The sequence below is a fragment of the Malaya genurostris genome, chromosome 3, assembly GCF_030247185.1.
Source record: "Malaya genurostris strain Urasoe2022 chromosome 3, Malgen_1.1, whole genome shotgun sequence".
Taxonomy (NCBI): Eukaryota; Metazoa; Arthropoda; class Insecta; order Diptera; family Culicidae; genus Malaya; species Malaya genurostris.
In genome coordinates, this window is record NC_080572.1 from 12934569 (window position 1) to 12957190 (window position 22622).

Here is a 22622-nt window from a genome sequence, read left to right on the forward strand (position 1 = left end):
GTTTTTTTGTTCTCAATTGAATTGGTCTCTAAGTTTAAGCATCAATATCCAATTTTAATTTTAGTCAATCACCTTCGATTGTCTCACCAGGCTCGATCTGCTACTGACTAGTGCTCAAAAAAGGTAGATTGTCGCATTGTTGGGCTCAGGACTGTCACGATATTTTCAACGATTTTCTAAATATTTGGTTAAGATGTTTTTTTCAGACGTGTTCATGAATTTTTCCAGGGAAGCTTTGCAATGCATATAAAGCAATTTTATAAAGGAAACGGAGAGGTTAGAGCAACTGGATTAATTACAAAAGCCATATGAATTTAATTTGAAACTTTTTTTTATTTATAACAATTTTTTATTCAGGCCAATTTGCGTATAGCTTTACGTGGCCGATTTACCCATGTTTTTGTTACATAAAATTATTTTTTTATTGTTGGATCTCGTTGTCACCCTTCTTCTAGGGGGAGAGGAGCTTCCATTTCCTTCTAGCGAAGATTGTTCGTCATTTTGTCCGTTGCTCATATCATCCATTGCTACATCGTTGGAATTGTGAGTGGTTTCCGTTTCCTTGTTTTCATTGTTGATCGCAGTCTTGGGTTCATTTGCAGTTGCTGTAGATGCGCTTTGTACATTGATTGCCGTTGATAGTTGGTTAGATGGTGAAGGTGCTTTTGAAACAGGAGCACTGCATTCACTAGTTTCCGTTGTCGGGTGGTTGTCCTTGTTTTTGTTTGTTTTGTTTGTTTTCGCAGTTTCAGTGCATGGTTTGCCGTAGTGTGCAGGTTGTTCACAAAACTGACATGTAACCAATTGATTTTCATACGTAATCAACGTTTTACACGGATGCATCCCGTCTTGACCACAAATGATGTAAGATGGAATTGCTTTACGTAGTTGCATACGTACCACTCGCACGTCATTCCGGATACCCGGAAAAAAATTCCGCCATACTTCCTTTTCGATGGAAAGAACTTCACCGTACTGCGACATACATTCCCGAACATACCCCTCGCTGGTCTGCGGGGGAAGGTCATGCACGCGTACTTCTATGGCATTGTCCACCATGAACACAGGGATTTTATATTTAACATTGTCATGATCAATACTGTGCACCCCGTTATTACCTGAAGCAAATGCAATTGCATTTTTTTCACGTTTAAACATAATGTACACACAGTTCGACGCCTTGTTGAATTGAATCTCACTTACATCATTAACGTTTAGATGCATTCGTTCCTTAAGCAAGATTTCAATTTCGGTTGCTGCAGGTCTAACTTTGCAGCGCTTGAAATCAATACAAATTGAATTTGGCCTTGTAGGCCAAGTTTCAGGCTTTGTTAAATCGTATTTGCCCATTTCGTACACTTTATTGTTCACTGCACTGTATTGTCTTTATTTCTGTCGTCGCGACCGTAAGAAATTTTCGACTGTGTCGTTTGCGATGCGAGCACGAACTGAATTTGAAACTTGAAGGCATTCGAATTGTTGCATGGGTATATGTTATATGTACATAGCATGGATAGTTCTTACTACTATTGTCAAATTCACTGTTAATTTCTGTTTTGAACATATAGGTAGCAGTTATCTTATGTGTTTCTCATATCCATATTTGTATCAAAGCAAAATATACTTTGGATAAATTCTTTCAGAATTGTGAATTTCCTGAAATGTACCGTAAGTTTGTTTATATTTGTAATGAGAGATGATTTCGAAATCAAAGACTTTTTATACGAGTGTTTGTACGGACCAAATCGAATCAAATGATCAAAATTATTTAGCATTCGATGATTGAGGTCGTTTAGCACCTCAAATACGAAAATTCATCAGAACTCAGACAAAAATCATTGCCTCTCATGCAAGGCGAACGGCGCATAAAAATCCACATATGTGATGAGAGTGCAAGTCGGTTCAATTATCTAGAGAAATCTTAACAACGCACCAAATCACTCAGGCGGCACTTGATGCTCCCGTTTGAGACAGTCAATGAATTCCGTACAAACAGCAGTCACAAAACTAAAAACACAAACTCTTCTGAATCCGGCAGTCATTTTGTCACTCGTGACTGGAGTGTTTCCTGTTATCTGGGAATCTTCTTATATGTTGACGAACAATTGATCTACAAGTGGCATATTTCGTACATTGTGGCTAAGGATTCTCGTTGTCTAGGATTTGTAATCAGGACTGTCAAGCAGTTCAATAATATATTCTGTTTCAACCTTACTTTCACAATGCAACTCCAAGACTTGAATCAACACAGCGCAGATTTGTTTGTTACGCTCTGTGTCATTTGCCCTGGAACAACCTTCATCCGCTGTTAAATTACGATAGCCGTGGGATACTCTGCAAGCGCGCTAAGACCTGTTCCGTGCAATTCCAATCGCCGATATTTTGACGAACAATATTAATTGCCCAGCACTACTTAGTCAAACCAAAATCAATGTTCGCCCGGGAACTCTTCGCAACAATAACTTCTTCAGAATGCTTCTACGTCGTACTAACTATAGAATCAACGGTGCTGTTATTGGATTGCAGCGAACCTTCAATAGTGTATCTATGGGATTCGATTTAAATTTTCCAAGTAGCAGAATAAAAGTGATTAAAATATAAATTAGTGTATATATTACAAAATTTGGCTGTGTGAAGAGGAACAGTTTAAATAGTCGCATCCATGCTATGCGAAATGCAGTGTGATCTTATGTATACGAAATTGTCGTTTATGTTAGGGAAGAATACGAACGGTTGAGTAAACAGGGAAAATTATGTATTGTTCGTTATTAGTTGAAGTTTTGACCACCAATTATCTCAACTATATCTACTCGAATCGATGCGACCTGACCACTGTACTGTTTGCTCGGTAATATTTTCTGTATTTTTAAATCGCACTCCTGTATAGGAAACAAAGACGTAATCCTACGCCAAAATGCGCGATACCCGTGCAGTGTAATTTAGATCTCTCAATAGCCAATTTTCGGGAGTGACAATTCCTCTCATAGAGCAAATTTTTGATGGAAGGGGAACCTTCTCAATAAATCAATCAATCCTTCTTATCAATGCTAAAATTTTAAAAAGCGCACTGTAGAGGACTAATCAGAGCAAATTTTGCATTTAGAATTTTTTTTTATCTTTTTAGAGCTTTGAAGATTGGCTCTCTGGGAATTGAATTTTGAAAAATAGCTTCATCATCATGAAAAATAATTGTTACGGTCGTCGCTGAATGGCGGTTCTGTATTCTAAATGGCTGTAGAGTTTGAGTTTCATGTAAATAAATCATAATGATTACGGCGCATCTCATCGGATCATCGTAACAGTATAATACTAATCTGAAACCTAATCTAATTTAATAAGTTTTTCCTGAAAAATTCGTAAGAAATTTAGTTTTTGGTAAATTAATTGTACTACCAATTTTTACCAAGTCCATAATTTTCTGGCACCTTCGGGATGTTGGCCGTCACTACGGCTCTGCTTAATATACTTTCATTAATAGCAATAAAAATGGGGAGATTGTTTCATTTGACACGGCTCAAGATCCTTAAAACTAAACAGCCGGTTAATTCATATTTTTTAAAGATAAATAAAATAACTGCAATGTTTCTTTTATGTCTCGTTGTTTATTTACCCATTTCCTTAGGGGAGAGGCAATTTCTTTATCATCAAGCGAGGCTTGGGGGCTCTTGGTTCACCTATCGCGCCTTCGTTCATTGATTCGTCGTCGCTGTTAGATCGTTGTTGAAAGTATCGTTATAAAATTTTTCTTTGTATTAAATTTACTATTTTATGAAATGTTGGTGCAATTGTTTGTCAAGACAGATGTATCTTGTTGTAGCATTTTATTGTTGACAATTTTGTTTCAGAAGAGCTTGGATTGTTTGAAGCCGACATAGATAAATTTTCGATGTCTATGAATACAAAGCAAAGTTTTGGCATTACATTTCTTTTGTGGAATTTGGCCTTTCTGTTTCAACAGACTTCGCAGCCGATTCTTAGTGTACAGACTCATTGCGTGGCTAGTACTGTGGATCCTACTGATCCTACGACAACTGGCTTGTAAGACCAGCGTCCTATGCATTGAACCGCCAACCCGGGGTAAATGAATACAGGTGAGCATAAATAAAGTAAACCTACATTTCTCACTGTGTGGTGTCTTCTAGTGAGAAGTTGGTGTTTTTTTTCCAATACATACTGTGATTGTGTCAGATGTGCAGGCAACTTTATGCACATATAGAAACATTTGTGTACCCATTTCTCGCCGGCGCTTTTGGTGTCACAGGTTGCTCAATTTCATTACTATTACACTGGGGAATGTTGATGTATATGATTTATGATTTAAGAAAATATTGACACGTGATCCATTGACTCTTGTATGTGATCAGCGATTTGAATCGGGCCTTTTTGCTTCCGAAAACCATACAATCATGGCATTATCTTCCACACATACGGGTATGTTAAACTTGACGTTGTTAAGCTTAATGCAGAGGGCTTTGATATTTTTCGCTACAAATTTTGGGAACGAATATAATGTATATAGCATTACTTGACTTGTTCAACTGCAGCTCTTTAACCTTTTTAATGTCGAAGTACAGTTCTCGAGTTCGATCTCGTGTTTTTTAGGCGTTACTCACTAAATTCGTCACAGCAAACACGTGTGTTCTTTTCAATTATTTGCTCAAGATTCGAATCCATTCCATTGATTATCGTTCCATTCCCGCCATAAGTGACGTAACCGACAAAACGCGTTGTTTTTCTACTGTTCAATTTTCTCAGAGATGGCTGAGTCTATTTCTACATGTCTAGATCACCTGGGGATGTCACACTAAGTATCTGAAACAAAAATGCCAGCAGAGAATCATCTTTCATCGTACAATACCCGGATCGACGGACAATATCGTTGTTTGGTACAACCTGATCAGGGCTACTGGGTGGGCAGTAGATCTGATCAGGTTGTACTAAATAACGATATTGTCCGTAATAGAATATGGATGCTTCAGCTTCCGATCCGCTGCGAACACCCATTTCATTAATCTGGAAAGAATTCAGTATCGTTGTTTGCGTATTGCCTTAGGTTGCATGCAGTCGACTCATACGATGAGTCTCGAAGTACTGGCGGATGTTTTTCCGTTGAAAACCCGGTTCTGGGATCTCTCATACCGTTTGCTCACCGGATGCCACATCTTGAATTCAATGGTAATTGAAAACCTCGAAAGATTTGTCAAGCTTAATTCTCAAACCCGTTTTATGTCCTTGTATTTTGATCTCATGGCTCAGAATATTAATCCTTCTTCGTTTGATCCCAACCGTTTTCAACTCTTGGATACTTATAATCCTACTGTATTTTTCGATACATCCATGAAAGAAGAGATTCGTGGAATTCCGGATTCCATAGGCCCTCAAGTGATCCCAAAATTGTTTCACAATAAATTTACATCAGTCGATTGTGAGCAGATGTTCTGCATTGACGGATCAAATCTCAATGGATCCACTGGATTCAATATATTCAATGAAAACTTCACCGTATTCTTTAGGCTCAATGATCCAGCTTCAGTTTACATCGCAGAATTAGCTGCAATTCAGTATACCCTTGCAGGACCGTACCCAGGATTTCATTTCGGGAGGGGCCCAAAGAGCGATTACTGGGCTGTTTGAAGCGCCTCTACAGGAGAATTGCTACTTGGTGATTGCTTTTAAAAAAAGCCTTTAAATTTCTAACACAAATTGAAATCTCTACTTGGATGTCTGTTCTCTGTGGTGACATTTATGGAAGACCAATTTGCTTCAATGATTTTTTTCAGTTGTTGTCGTCAAAAAAACTTTAGTCAGCTGGCAATATACTTGAAATAGTGGAACTCTGGGACGATGGTTACACTCAATAATTCCACAGGTATTGACGAATGCTTGGTTCCGGGGGTTAGACGTGAGCCGAGACTTATTTCGTGTAATATCAAGGCTTATGGCTAATCATAATATGTTCAGCGCGCATCTCCGTCCCAATTCATATGTTCCCTTCGTGTTCAAGGTATACCACCCTTCGCACCAGTCCGCGACGTTTTGGTAACTCGAAATCTTTCTTATGTGGCTCTCATCTACAACTTCTTGAAAACTATCAATGCTCAAATTTAGTGCTATCACTATTTCACTTTTTTACGTTGCTAAAAGTATGGTATGTATAAACGATGCTTCGGAGTAGTCTTGAACTGACTGAGTTACTGGAAGCTACCCAAAAACGTCACAGCGACGCCGCACCTTAATACGGCATCCCTTCTTCTCCCCCTAAGAACAAGACAATCGGCGACGTTAAGCTGAAGCAAATAAGCCCAATAAAATTTTATTTGAAAAAAGTCTAGGCTACTTTTGAATTTTGAATGAAGTTCGAAGCTGAATGGTTGTCACTTCTGGTTCTGAAGATATAATAGTATAAGTGACGCAATCGACAAACCGCACATTTTTCATCGGCTGAATTTTCCCGCGGAATGGAGTAATACAGGGAGCTCCATCCTTTATGTCGGTATGTAAACGCTGAACAACTTTCACATTTACCAACCGAGCGATTGCATGCGATACGTTTTGGAAACTTCAAATAGTGACACTCTACGGATTTATCTGTATATATACGGATTTCTGTCTGTTTTACAGATCTACGGATGAACCATGTCATCTGAAGATTGGTACTTTCGAAAAATGAGGTTAGTTTGACATTACAAATGTCATATCTGGGTCTTTTTGAACAACGTGTTATGACCGATCGAAAATTGGCTGTTTCTTCGTATTCGAAGAAATGCAGGATGATCTCGATCATGGAGTACTGGATGAACGAACTCAGCTCCTTCCATCATCAAACTCAACAACCTAAACGGTCAGGGTTACCAAAAATGTTTAAGAAATAATTTCGAAAATTTGCAGTCACATATAAGTTTATACGGAAAACAAAAGACTGCTGCCTTATTATTCAAAACAAATATTGGTAGTGATTTTGAAACTATCTGGGTAGTCCTACGTCAACAGTTCGAATAACCCCACAATAGTTTTATGTCAGCCCTTGAATACCCAATTTTGTTTCAAAACAAAATACCGAAAACGCTTCAAACTTCGAATTTACGCGTTTCATTCAAAGTTATATCAAAACAAAACATTATAAAAAAATCGACCATACACTTTTAAAGGATAAATATCATATCAATAATTCAGTTCTGTTTTAGAAGTTTTCCACTATTATTTCCGAAATAGGTTCGTATAATCAGGTTTGGTTTTTAGTTTTAGTTTTCAACAAATTTAAGAATGTAGAGTTTAAGAATGAACTGGTCTAAAACCAGTTTTAAATAACCGAATAACATTTGGTTATAGATTAACATAGTTTATATAACTAACTTTTCATTCCATTGTTAAATACAAATCGCAAATGAAAGAAGAAGAAAAAAAAAAGAATTGAACATACCGTTTACGGCGAAATTCATTACGAATTTTCAATTGATGCATTGGATTTGGAATTCATACTTAATTGCTGCATTTGTGAGGAGGGGCTGAACGACAATTCTGCTGTCTCTGTCATTCATGTAAGTATTATATAGGATAGTACTAAAACATCAATGTTTTTTCTCATTGCTAAAGCATGAGCTTTTCAGGAAACCCATGTAATAGAACGTGCAGTTTACAGAAAAACTATGTCTCTATGTATTGTGGATTAAATAATTTTATTTCTGAACTCCGGAAGGTGATAGCTCAATTCAATTCCGATGACCAATTTCGTATACAGAGAAAAGAGTTTTTCGAGGTCGTCGTTCCGTCGACTAATCTCGCCTCAATGCAATATTTGCATCAAATTTATACATTATTAGATGCACATAAATGGAGCGTGGCAGTTCACGCAAATTCACGTGGACGAACATTCAATATTGTGTCAATTGCATGACAGGAATTCATCGAAATAAAAAAAATGAATACTAATTGGGACCGCCGCGCGACTTGAACTGGAAATCATTGGATCACAAAGTACATCTGTTAATCGACTGAGCCACAGAAGCACACATCTGCTTGGCTGTTGAAAGGTGCATTTTAACCTGCTAGCAGAATGCAAGTTACAGTCGAAATCAGTAAAAGCCATGCTTCTAACAACTAACAATAAGTCATTTCAAATGATATTTTCCGCCATTAGACAAATTAGGGTGTGAGGGATTAGGCCACCTGCAAAATTAATTTTTTTTGGTTTGTGGGGAAGGGAATAGCACTTATTGTCAGTAGATTTTGGTGAACATTTCTTTTAGTTTCAGACACATAGACAGAACTACACTGCTGATCAGAAAAAAATGTTTTATTTTTAACGTTTTATATGTCTTTGTTTTTTGTTTAGTACACTGAGGTACACTTTTTTACGCGGATTTCGAATCCGAAATTACACTGTTTTGTTACGGGGATTTCCGAAGCTAAGCGGTTTTTTTTACGCAAATTTTCCGATTTTTTGTTCTGTATTAGAAATACATGAAACGTCGAGATCTGGTGTTATCTCGAAGCAACTCGAATCAACTCTCTGACACTTGTAAAATTTTCGATTTTATCAAAAAAAGATTTTTTTTAGATTACACCAAACCACGACGTTTCATACATTTCTGAAACATTTGGCATCAAACAAATTTTCGATTTCGAAAATCTCAAACTTTCTCCCAAAGTTGATTTTTTTCAAAAATTTTTTATTGAAAACTGGACTTTTCATGCATTTCTAAGACATTCGGCATAAAAAAATAAATTTCTTTAGTTTTGCGGTTTAAACGCGGATTTACGAAGTTATGCTTTTTTTACGTAGCGGTACGCATTCGCCGCGTAAAAAAAGTCCTCAGTGTATTTTCATCTTTATATCGTTTGAAATTGAAAAGATACACTAGATTAAATATAAACATTAAAGACACGATTCGACACACTTTACTGACAATTCTTCCTCCATTTAGGTTAGTGAAGTTAATATTTGCAATTTTATGCAGTTTGTATTCTATTTCTTCTGCACTAATTACATTAGGATATCCATTTGTATTGATTCGGTTATATTGTGTAGTCTGCTTTCTGTCTTAAGTTGTACAATGAAGTTTTTATAAGTCCCAATTAGGGGAATATTCAATAAAACAAGTCAAACATATTCTTTCTGTGCTTTCTGTTGATTTCGTAATGTATTTTCCACCGATATAATTGATGAATGACGGCTAGTGAATGTTTTGCAGTGGATAGTGAACTCAGTTCGTTCATGTTCATCGATCGTATCGTTAAATTTTTATAATAATATTCATCGTTTAGCAGACTTTTGAGGGCATTATTTTCGCACCTGTTTGTTAAATAGAATATAGAAACCCGTGTAAGTGTGTCTTACATTAGTTTTATTACTATATAGTACGTTTATTTACAAAGTAGAAGACCGAAATGAAATTGTCATTGGTTCTACGGATACATATTCTAGAGGACTAGTAAAATCTAATCATCAATACCACAACAGCTATTTTTCATTCTGTTTTGACGAACATATGTTAAGGAACATATTTGTGTGAATCGATTCAATTGATGAAGAGTTTATTTACTTACACAAAATTAAGGAGAAATGCTACTCGACTTGGAATGGTTACAAATGAACACCCTGACTTTATATATAGAACGAATGTGAAATTTTCATTCTGTATTTTGATCAAGTTCGAGTTCCATAAAAAACAACATAGTTCTAATGAAATACAGAATGGAAAATTCACACTGAACTGAAAATATTATAATGTAGGAAAACCAACACCGAGTTCCGAATGTTCCGAACTTTGAAATGAAGCAAAGATCTAGAATAGCAAAATATTGAAAATGAAAAGAAAAAATTAGAGGGTTGTATTCAAGACACGACCGAGCACAATAACATTAAAAATGAAACGTTTCTAGGGTCTTCATAATAAATACAAAAATAAAGATGATAATGTTGATGATACACTAAACTTTACTACACTTCAAAGTTACTTGAAAGCTCACTTTTAGATATAAAAAACCTAAAGATTTAAACCTGAACAAATGAAACTATGTTATTTTATGATGATAATTTTCGAGAAACGTACAAACTTCTTAATTTGATTTGATTTATATCGTTTATTTACCCCCAGTTTTAATCTAATAATGGTCGTTCACTGTGTGGACTTATTAATTTTATAAACAGTTAATCGATCCAAAAGAATGTTGTACCAGTAATCTCAGTAATGGTGTAATTTTATTAATCCTTTAAAATCGTCGATAATCTTCGGAAAGTGTCGGTGAATAATATGGCAACAATACGAGGAAGAAAACATGTGGAACAGTCCACATAAAATATTTGGTTACTTACATTGATTTTCGATTTGGTATATTAGGAATATACGGAATGGATACGCAACAAAATTCCTAACAATATTGTAACTTGATGTTATTAACACATGAATGAACATTGTCATAGTTACAACTCGTGTAGCCATCAGACGCTTATTGTTTTGAAGCAAATGATAATTAAACTGAAACAGGCGGTTAACCAAATTCTACGAGGGTTCCTAGTCAAACGATACATGTAAAATCGTAGGTAAACTTACCTTGAGTTTCTCTTTGATACTATATGATATTGCATCTAATTGTACTGTATATGTAAGCCTGTGAAACTCAATTATACTACTAAACCAAGGAGGCCGCTTTTAGATAAGTTTCAGAATTTAATTTTGAATCTTTTGAAGCGTTTAATTCCTGGTGGGACAACAACTTGTTCAGTCACATTGTCACGTTTTGTTCGTATGGGAATGGAGATTCAAGTATGATAACCGATCCGTTGACAAATTTTAAACATTTTTAAGCTCACAATATTGAAGCTTTGGAATCATTTAAATAAGGAAAATCCATTAACAAATCATCGAGGAACAAGCGCTGCAAATTAGATCCGAAAAATCTATCGCCGATAATTCTAAATTGGTCTGATAGTTACCAGAGAACCAAAATAAAATACTCAATTCAAACCAATTTTTCAATGGTATGCAATTGAAATATTTAAATGACGTTGTCTTATAAGTTTAAGTTAAATGTTTCCGAATCGATTGTTTGTTGAATTATATAAATCCTTCAACAAATGACTGAGTTATAAGCGTTCAAAATTATGACAGAAAAATGTTACGCGATTAGTTTTGCATGTTTTAAATTGACACCCAGCCTCGGGAAGCGAAGTGTAAAGCATTTTTAATGGCAAAATCGACCAAAAATTTGCTAAATACATGGGATATTTCAAAAGAATCGGTAACCACGCTGATTCGGTTTTTCAATAGCTAGATGATATATAAGATACTCAAGCGAACACGGTGTTGCACAGACAACAGGAAATTTCACCAACACATAATGCAAAAGCGACAATCCAGCAAGTGAACGCATATACAATCCAGTCATCAGCTCACTGGACAAGCTACTTGTTTCATTCACAGTCAAACATCAACTAGGCAAAGAAATATTGTGCAGCCTATATTTATAGATTTCTCTTCATACTATGCATAACGATACGGTGTTTTTTATGCATGACGCAAAGCCTCCTATGCCGAACAAAAAGTTGACGTCATTTTGTACAACAGGGATTGGTGGATGGAAACATAGGTCGATTCCAACCATTTTTTCAATAGTATGCTATTGAAATACTGAAAAGACGTCGTCATACATGTTTAAGTTAAAAGTTTCCGAATCGATTGGTTGTTAAATTATAACAATCCATCAACAAATGACCGATTTATTAACGTTCAAAATTATGACACAAAAAGGTTACGCGACTATTTTTGAAACTTTTAATTGACACCCGGCCCCATATAGTGAAGAGTAAGGCATTTTTAATGCCAAAAAGATTTTTACAATATTTTTACCTTATTTTATTAATATAAAAAATAGGTACAGAATTAACTCAAACTTTAGAAAAATTTCAAGTGTTATATACTAATCGATTCAGCTCGATGGACTGAGCAAATTTCCGTGTGCGTGTCTGTTTTCAACCAAGAGGTCGAGATTTTAGAGACGACTGGACCGATTTTTATCAAACTAGTCGCAAATGAAAGGTCTCCTCGTCGCCTGAAACGCTATTGAATGTTTTAGATCGGATGTTTACTTTTTGAGTAATACGAATTTTTATCATTTAGGGGTTTTTTGTTTTGTGCAAAAAAGCACATATTTTGTTTCAACTTTCTTTGCGTTTCGCCTTCGGCTCGTCAGGGCTTAAAGCAGTTCAAGTAGAACTGCCATCTCCGCCTAGCAGTCAAACTTGAACCGCAAAGCAGACGCAAAGTCCACACTACTTATGTGACCCTTTAAGGATATAACACTAGGTGCCATATCCTATCTGACGTCTCGGGCGTAAACGAATGACAACTGGCTACTGGTCGCCGCAGAGTTTGAACATTTAGGGGTTTTATGTTTTGTGCAAAAAAGCATGCTATGTTCCTAAATTAATTCTATCTGAAAGAAATAATAATGTATGAATCTAAAATGTAACAATTACTGATAGATCAATATCATCATATCTCCGGAACCGATAAGGATAACCACTTGATCTTCGAACTTGATCAATAACTCAATAAAAGCTATTAATCGAGTCCAAGTTTGTTGCAATTGGTACAGCCATTTCCGAGAAAACTGGCCGGTAGGAAAATTCTTTTACACACACGGAGAAACATTTTCTGATTTCGTCGAGCTGAGTCGAATGGTATATAAGATCAGGGGAGCTCCGATCAAAATAAATTCGTGATTCGCGTGAAGCAGTTCCCTGAAGAAAAACATTGTCATTTCGTGCTTATTTTTCAGGTACTTTCTTCAGCTTATTATTCAAATAATAGTAAATAAAATAGTTGAGTTTAGCTTGTAAAGCCGTGGTTAAGGATATTAGGTTTTCTGACAGCTCACTTACAACCACAAAAGCAAATGGGATTGGTTTGTTTTCATCAGGAAACACCTGCATTAAACACGATTCAGTCGATCAATCAACTTCGGTCGACGTCAAAATGTATTCAATAATTTTTTTGACTTGACGTTGTGTGCCTCCATAAAAATTGCTTACAAATAATGGTGTTGTTCCGTAACCGTTTCATGCCAATGATAGTCGCCTGATGCCACGTGTGAATCGCTCTTACATATTGTTTTGTTTTCATCAGTACCACGTACTTTTACTGAAATGAATAAATCATGCGTTTAGATGGCTTATTGGGCGTTATCACAAAAAAAACGTGATAAATTTTCCTGCTTTCACACGTGGCATCAGCCAACTATCACCGGCTTGGAACGGTTACGGAACGACAACATAACAATAACAAATAACGATAACATAAGTAATTCTAATGGTGACAGGCAACGTCAACGTCACGGAATATTTGACGTCCGGTACGTGAATAATATCCGGGTAAAGAAACACTTAAATGAATCTTGGCGTCGATGTTGATGAATCGTTTGAATTGTGTTTAATACTGATATTTCCTGGTGCAAATAAATCAATCTCATTTGCAGTTGTGGTTGTAAATGAACTGTCATAAAGCCTAATATCAACGAATCTTGTGCTAACTCGAACAAATGTTGGTAGCACCCTCTCAAATTTTAATGAAACTTTCGCTTTTCAAAAATCTGTAATCAAGCCAAAAACCTATCTGTGCAAAATCTGTGCACGTTTCCCGTACCATAATAGCTGATCGGAATCATTTTGCAAAAGTAAAAAAAAGTCTCACTATTTCCAAACGCTCTGTACTTTTTGAAAGCTACGCTGTGATTGATTTCAAAAATCTGTGATCGATTTCAAATTACTTTTTTTTTAAAGTGCCCAATTTGAATTTTTGACTGTAGGTAGGGAACATAATAGTCTATGTTGTAACAAAATTTCATTCAAATCAAAAATGTTTTTTTTTGCAAAAAAAAAACATTTTTGATTTGGATGAAATTTTGTTAATCGCTAAAAAATTCATTCAAATCAAAACTGTTTTTTTTTTGCAAAAAAAATTGATTCTTAAAATAAGTTACTATACAAGCATGTGAAATAAGAAAAACTACTAACAAAAAGGCGACATAATTTCAATAAAAGCTCCGCTAACGAATCACCCCATGAGAATAAGCGATAAGAAACGCGTATGAATTGAGTTCACGAACGAAAAATATCATAAAAGATGAAAATAATTTTAGATTAGACTCGAGAAAATAGATAAAAAAATTCTCTCGAAGTGATAGTATTCTGATAAGTGAAAGTAGCTCCAGCAATTCGGAGAAAGATCATAGGTTTTATCAATCATCCTTTGAGCCCCATCCCCCTCAAATTAAAGATGTATATGGGGTACAATAACTGCTATTGTATTTTGTTAAAAACTGACTACGGATTCCGGAGATTCGGGTCGACTTGAAATATCAATTTGATATGCAGCAAAAAAGGAATGTCAATTGCTTCGATAGGTGATTGACTGAAGCTCTGTTGACCCCATTGGTTTCCGATTAACTGTTCCATAAGTTCCGAGAGTAGCAACTCAAAGAGTTAGGAGTGAAATCGATCGATTTCTCAAAAATATCTCATGAATTGAAAATCTGTACTGCCTCGTTCCGTTGACGACTAACCAAAGTGCAATTGATCGCTTTGATTTTCGATACAATTGAGGTGATTTTTTATTCATTCATTTTTTCAAATACTTCTGAACTTTATAGTCCTGTGAATAATCCGATTCACTTTCCGTCGTCTTCCATTAAGATATCCTTTAAACCCACCGAGTTACCATGACCGGAACAAACTGAATGGTCTAGATTTATTATTTGTCCGTCGAGATGTTTGAAAGACTACTAGCTATTACAATTGTTACAATTAGACATTCGATGTCGAAATCTTCGAACCTTTTTTTCGGATTCCCTATGCTTGAACCAATTATGGATATAACTAGTCCATCGCTAGAATGTGCTGCATATTTAACAAGTGTTTCAATAATTTCGACTTTCATTTATCACGTAACGTTATCAAGAAATCATACCTAAGGTTACTGCCTAATTAGTTTGAATTTCCATAGAACTAAATTTAAGGGAAATGTATCATTTGGACGATTGTAATGTTGAATCAGAACATAAGGAGGTTTTATGGAACCAAATTTAAGGAAAATGTACCGTTTAGATGATGGTAATGTGTTTTCAAAAATGAGGAGGTTTTATGCTAGTTTGACTAAAATTAACTCCAATGGGCTTTTCCCTGCACCAAATAAATAAATAAACTGAAAGGCATCATTGTACCAATACAAGAATTAAAAAAAATAGCTGAGGGAGATGAGAGAGGGGGTCGAAAGTTGTTACGTAATTCCTTAGAGGTCGTTTCAAACTTTGGGCCAATCGGGACAAGGGGGGGAGGGGGGTTTAATTTATTGAAATTTAGCGTGACATAATTTATGCATGACGCCTTAGTGCGAAATTTGTCTATCGTGTTTTAGGTATTTTTGTTCTTCAGGTATTTTTAACTTCTGAACTTATTCCAAACTTTTGTAAATAAGGGCAAGCATAGCACTTATTTACAAAAGTAACACATACATGCACTGACAGCCAGAGATGCCAGGTGAAAATTTCAAATATTTGCAGACAGGGTTTAAAAAGTCTGTAAATGTGAAAAAAATCTGCAATTAGGAAGCATGCCTTGTTGGTAGCAATTTCTCTATTAGGTATTGTCTGCAGCACTATGTCCGAAATCTGCAGATTTACAGACAAATCTGCAGATATGGCATCTCTGCTGACAGCGAAGACAAGTGACGAGGGGTTGTTCAATACAGTTTCGTTTTAATCGTTATAATGACTGGTGAAGTGATGCAGTAGCACAGACTAACAGACATGACAGTATGAGTAAATTCTAATAATAATAATTTTTCGTGATGCACTAGTTCCACTTATATTGTACTGCGCGAACTATTTACTATCTGTACACCTCTTGTGTTATGTAAAAGTTTTTTTACTAGTTGGTTTCCCATCGTTTGTCAACACCGATCAACTGCTTGCTGGGATGCCTGATTTCATCAAAATATTTAAAAATGAATCGTCACAATAAATTATTGAATTACGTTGATAATATATTTAACTTTTTCGCGATGTTGGAAGGTAACCATTTATTTGACTCAACGTTGTTCATCTAGACTATTTTTTATTGTGTTGGTAGTTTTCACCCGAAATTAAGTGGCGGCAGACCAGAAGCAAGTAAATATTGTAACAAACGTCGGGTTTGATTTTGTATAACGTTGGAGGATGAGAAGTAGGCACAATTATGTATATAGTTTTGGCAATATGTATTAAATCTGTATCCTGCAAAAATAAACACAGTCTAGATGACAGACAGGATGTTTTTGATAGGGTAACGTGGCGCCATCATGACATATGCGAGTACTGTCCCAACTAAAGGAATATTCGAAATGACCGTTAAAATGATTGTAATCTAATTTGAGTGTCCTGTCTGTTAGTCTGTGGCAGTAGCTCAATTGCCGGATTCAGTGAAAGAATAGATGCTGATCGAGTTCAATAAGGTATGCAAATATAGATACTTGGTGGGTGCAAGTGAATTTGTAGTAATCTGTGCATAGCATGCCATTACAAATTAAGGATAATACTGTCGCACCACGTCTATCGTATTATAAGCTAACTGTTGTCCACATTTGATCACGAACAACACTATAGGTAGGAAGTGCACTGGGTGATTCCGATTCAATTAATAGTTATCAATATTTCGATGATGAATTTTACACCGAAAATTTGTTCATTCCAACCATTCCGACATCCTAACTAAATTTTACGCTTCCAAACCATTCAATTTGTTGAGACTAAAAAAACTTCATCAAGAAAATCTGTTCAGTGCAAGGAGCAGATCACTTTGAAAAAGCACATTTATTTTATAGCCAATTTGGAAATTTGCCAAATAATTTCCGTTTTCTCATTAACTTCCATTGTGCTAAAAATTAATTTAAAGTCGATGCGATACACGCACTTAAAAAAGTGAATTGTAAATGGTACACGCAACTAGAAGAAAATAATTTTTTGCACCATTTATTTTTGTTAATATTTTAAATATATCAGAAGTGATCCACCCCTTGGTTCAGTGGCTGTTGAATCCGGTTATTTCTTCACACATTTAGAATAGAGGCCTCCACGGTAGTTTGATACAATATTAACATATAAGTATATTTTTTGTATTTTTTCTTTGGTAGTTATTTTTCTATACTAGTTTGTTTACATTAAATTCAATTTGGATATCCGGTTTGTTAGAATTAGGTTATGTTTTTCCAACTCAAGATGTGAGTGGTTGACGTGGTCCTATTTATGTATAAAGAGCTAATCTGTTTTTGCTTGAAGGAAACCATTCAATTTCAGTTGTAAGTACGATTTATAGGAAGTAGAAGATGAAGAAGCTTTTTTTGGTTCCCAATTGATTTTTTCGTTTATTTAGTTGTATGGGGATATGTAAATTCTGTACTTTATTTGGTCTATTTTGCATGTTTCAATGGTGATTGTTCGAAGTTGGAGTAGGAAACATCGTGCGGGTGCAGTTCATGTTCGATATGGTCCTATAGTTAAAGCCACTGATCGATTCGGTAAAGGTTCCGTTTAACATTCAGGAAGTTTTTGTTGTTATTTACACGACCGGAGAAAAGAATTGTTAGGAGAGGTTAAAAACTTCGCTACAAAACATTTCCTTTCAAAATCTGATTATACTTCAAATGTGGTAGAGGCAGGATTGGACCCTTTAGCTTTAATTTTTTTCAATTCTTTCAGTTGTTGAAAGTGCATTATTGTAATTTTGCGATTTTCACTCATGCTTATTCATCGATATAGAGGCTCGAATTAAAATTTTACTACCGTATCTTTTCAAAATGTACATCTTTTTAACAACTGCAAAACAGTTTCTAACGAGAATAAAGTCATTAAGTTGGACAAACTTTGAGTAGCCTATATTTACAACATTTTCGTCCAATTGATGTTCTCCGTACTTCGAACTGGAGTAACTGAAATAAGATTAGGAAGTTTTCTTATAGATGCTTTGTTCAAGTGATCACAGTAAGTATTTTTCACTATTCCTTTTTTTGTTAAAGTAATTCACTTAAATACAAATATTTCATTATTTAACGGTTAAGAAGAATTTTTTATGCGAAACTTGAACATTCAAAATAGAGCTTGTCTAATGGTGTTAAAAGATTGAATCGTTTTACGACACTGAAATCCGATTGTGCGTACCAACATATTGAAAACTTAATGTCTACTAATCGCACCCAGCTTACTGAACGTTGTGTGGCGCAAGACCGAGTGACCGCAAGAATATGAAAACTTTTTTGCTTTCTTGTATCATGTTGTACAAAAACAGATTCCACATTCTAATGGCCATCCGTGCGCGTTTTCCCGGGTGCGATTTCAAGATTGCGCCGATAAAGCAATGACGAAAAAAGAAGCACATTCTCGAGACGGAAACATTGCGTTGCCCTTCAGATGTAACAACAGCTCACCACAATCAATATTATTACTTTCTTCTAAACAGCTACTTCAAGCTACTACTACGGCTACTACTACTAGTGCTAATAATACTACTATTACTTCTATAACTACTGCTACCACCATCATTGCTACTGCTATTACTACTTCTTCAAATATCACTAATGTATTGTTATATCATTATAGTTTTTTTCTTTCTCGTAAGAATTGAATGTATGTTGCATTTGAAAGGATGTTTTTTTAAGTATTATTTGGTACTTTTGTGTACTAACCCGATTCCAAAAAGCTTCAGATTTAAATTTAGGAATTATACCGCGGAAACATAAGAATGTAATTCTGCCAGATAATATTAAGTAAAGAAAGGTCCATAATCCATAGTACAGTGCATGTGAGAATGGAAGATTACCAAAAAGATATTCCCTGTAAAATAAGCTTTGGAAAAAATATGTTTTAGATTTTCAATTGGTTCCCCACAAATCTAATATCTAAAACGTCGACGGAACATCATAAGCCGTCTACACAATGGTCAAATATTGTGAATAAAAATTTAGGTACAAGAGTCTATTCATTTCAAACCGTAACAATTTCATATAATTCCTCCGATAAGATATCTTCTTGGTTGTATGCAAAATTCATTGAACTCCATCGATTACCAGCATTTAAGTTCGATCAATAGTCAAACTTTTCTGCCAATCAACTCACGCAACTATAGGGCTACCACCATGTTAACTTCTGTCACCCGGCGAGCAAAACACTATTGGCACGTGAGCGGGGGAGATTGTTGAATGAATTGAGGAAAACTGAAACTGAACACCAATGAAACTGTTGACGATTAGAATCGTCCGAATACTCAACAGGGATATTCGAATTGTGCTTGAATTATGTAAAATTTTTTGGATTTTCACTTGTCAAACTAAGGTTTAAAAAAAATATACGTGCGGCACTGCTGGGCTAGGTCCGTTCAGGTGGTAACCCTACACAGCATAAATCAAATAAACATAAATCAAATAAACATAGATTTACCATTGTACGGAGACACTAACAGCGCTTCTAGTGAGAAACGGTTGTACTTTTTTCCATTAGCTACTGTGGTTGCTGTTAAATGCATGCATTTTAGGAGCATTTGCGCACCTATTCTACACCAGACGGCGCTTTTGGTGTAACGGGTTGCTTACCTACATTACTATTACACTGGAAAATCTATGTTTATTTGATTTATGCTTCAAGGCAATATAACTGTCGTTCTAGTAGATCATCAAAGTAAACTGATCAACGGTAGAAAATATCATCCGTAATTGGATCATCAATATGCCCAAGCTGAAGTGACTGAATTGAAACTCCTGGGACAAAACTCCGATAGAAACAACAAATGTAACCCTTATTATTATTGGAAAAGTGCGGAAAAGTAAAGGACCAAACTATTCGAATAAATAAAACTAAAACGGTTTGATGGGGATATGATTATTTCAGTTTCAGTTTCAATAAAGAATTCCCATATAACTGCTAAATTTGTTCTTAGTAACACAAAAAAACTGTAAAGAGCAAAACTGTCATTCCATTTGTTTTCGTAAATTTCGCTATCGGTGTACCATGCCAACAGACAGGCCGATACTTTAATCGCTGGAAAGGAAGAAAGAGCGAAAATATTTCCTTTTCATTATTGCAGAAGGTTTCCGAGCTTAATACTACTGGAAATAATAAATAACACGATAAAATTACCCGTGGATTTGACTTAATCGTGAAAACCAGTCAATTTTACGAAAAATTTATCAGATTGTAACTTCATTATTCACAGTGAGAGCTTAGAAGTAAACAAATCGAGAAAGGGCGAAACTCTTTTTATGTTGATTTATTCAGAAGAAGGTATATGGGAAATTTGCATACCATCAGAAGATAAACCAACAATTCTTCGACATATCAAAGTTGATCTGAGAATGTAGGATAATTTATAAATAGGAATTGAAATCAAAGTCGAAACATTCAACGCTGTTTTTCTCTATTTGCTGTCAGTTTTTTAGTTTCGTTCTTATTTTGAAAATTCAACTGAAATGTGTGCATAAGTATAATTGAATTTTATCTTTCTCTAAGAATGTGTTAGTGTAAATATTATGCGATTTACGAAATTTTATTAAACTTTAGCTAGACAAATGGACTATGCAAACCAAGGTATGTTTTTTTATTGGTTTTTCAGCAAAATCGACAGTTTATGTTTATGTAGAAATTTAAAGTAGAACTGGTTTAATAGTAGTTCTGTAGATGTAAAGCCCACATTTGGGCTTTGCATGTCTACAGTTTTGCAGACGGCTGGCAGCCACTGGTGGATATGGTAATACCACCCACATCCAAGATGATTGGGCGAATCATTTTCATTAGGTATTTTCGAAATGCGAACTAAAATTTAAAAATTTCGAAATGCGAACTCCAGTGCAATAACTTATTTCAAATGATTCAGAAATCTGTCTGAATTGACTTAGAAAAAGTGGGCTGAATGGACGTAATGTGTTTTAGTCTTGTTGACCTTTTGCGCGATTGCATACTGATTTTCATTGCTTTATGAGTCTTAGGAAATTAGAAAATCACTCCAGTTCTAACAGAAAATCGACTAGTTTCGTCTGAAATTTAAATAATATAGAGGTTACCGAATAATGATTGTTAAACTAACTGAAGCAAAAGCTTCATGGCACATAAATCTGGGTGTTAATATTGAATGTAGTTAAGTTGAAATTCATCAATACGAAATGGAAAATCTTCTACCGAAAGTGGATGAGTAAAGCTCGAATGACAAAAGTCGAAGTGGAATTCTAAAATAATATTGCTAACGTGCAGAGTTGGGGCTCATTAACTAAACCGTCATTTGTTCATCTGCGGCTGCCTCATTGTGAATTTATCTTTTTGTAATGTTCTACATCATGCAACTATACTGGGAATAGGTCACCTTACATTAGACAATTGCTGACATTTAATTTCCGCAGACTTTGTTAGCTGCATACCGATAGGCCATTTTGAATTTTTGTTTTCAACGTTTGCTGGACAATGTATACAATGATTTTCTTTTGCGGTACCTTGATCAAGTTTTGCGAGATTAGTTTTTTTATTTATTGTTTAGGATGTACTGAATCTTGTGCTTTATTCGTTCTTTGGTTTGCTTAACTATCTATGATTCTTATTTATTTTGTTTTTATTTAGCTTGATATTAAATGCATCTTTTTTGTCTTCGCTTTCGTTATAGAATCGCACCGATTTGCTTAATAGTTTAGAGTTAAATTCATTATTTAAAATAATTTTTGAAATTGCCTAATCTACTATCAAGGGTTGATTTCTTGTATTTTCTCGTTGGCTTAAAGATATTTTACTACATATGTTCAACGATTTTTAAATGTGGTGGATGTAGTAGGTGAACAGATTTCTACATCGAACATTCAGTGACCGCTTAGATCGAATATTACACATCGTCTTCAATGCATTTGGTCGGCGTAGGTGAATTCGTTTGCGAGGGTGCCGGGGGTAACAGTAGCGGAGACAGTCCGAAGACGGGTTGCTGCTGCGGTTGTGACTGAGAACCGTAAAACATTTGCGATTGCATTGGGGTTAATATCTTCTGTTGCATTGTCATTGAGTTAATGGCGTGAGTTAATTGATCTAATTTCTTATCCATCACAGATAATTGCTGTTCGACTCGGTACAGCCGTGCCCCGACGGTCATGGGTTTGACATTGCCAACCCGGTCGATGCCGGCCAGATAGCTGCCCGGTTTGCCCAGCGTCTGATCCAATCGTCGCTGAAGTTCCTTGATTCTGACCATCATGTTCAAGTGACCCTGGGAGTACTGCTCGATCACGTCTCGCACGTCGTACGGTTTGCGGGCCTGCTGGAATTTGCGTCTGGCGACAAAGTACTTGATTTTCCGGATTGCTCGAATCGCGTTCCTATGGGCTTCCGTTAGTCTGTAGGGAAGATAGAAAATAACGCAATAAATGTCTGCTCTTTTCAGGGTATACACAAGTTTGAATTGAAGCAAAGAGGAATTAAAACAGCTTGAATTACCGTGCGTTCATTTTCTAAAAAATATATGAGAAAGGCAATACTGCTTGCTTGAAAGTTTTATTAGCGAGAAGCGTTGCACTTCAGAACTACGAACGAGTGTTGATTCATGTTTAATAATTTTTCGGTCATTTCCGAAA

General features: G+C 35.5%; 1 protein-coding gene across 3 annotated transcripts in view; it reads right to left on the reverse strand.

Annotated features, from left to right (window-relative positions):
- Positions 1 to 8275: 8275 nt before the first annotated feature.
- The window catches only part of LOC131436889 (potassium voltage-gated channel subfamily KQT member 1-like), a 444267-nt gene continuing 429920 nt past the window's right edge, over positions 8276 to 22622 (reverse strand). For all 3 annotated transcript variants that reach the window (XM_058605862.1, XM_058605860.1, XM_058605861.1), the window contains one exon: positions 8276 to 22385. In XM_058605862.1, coding sequence (XP_058461845.1) covers positions 21884 to 22385 — 502 coding nt within the window. In that variant the 3' untranslated portion in view covers positions 8276 to 21883. The remainder of the gene's footprint in view (positions 22386 to 22622) is intronic.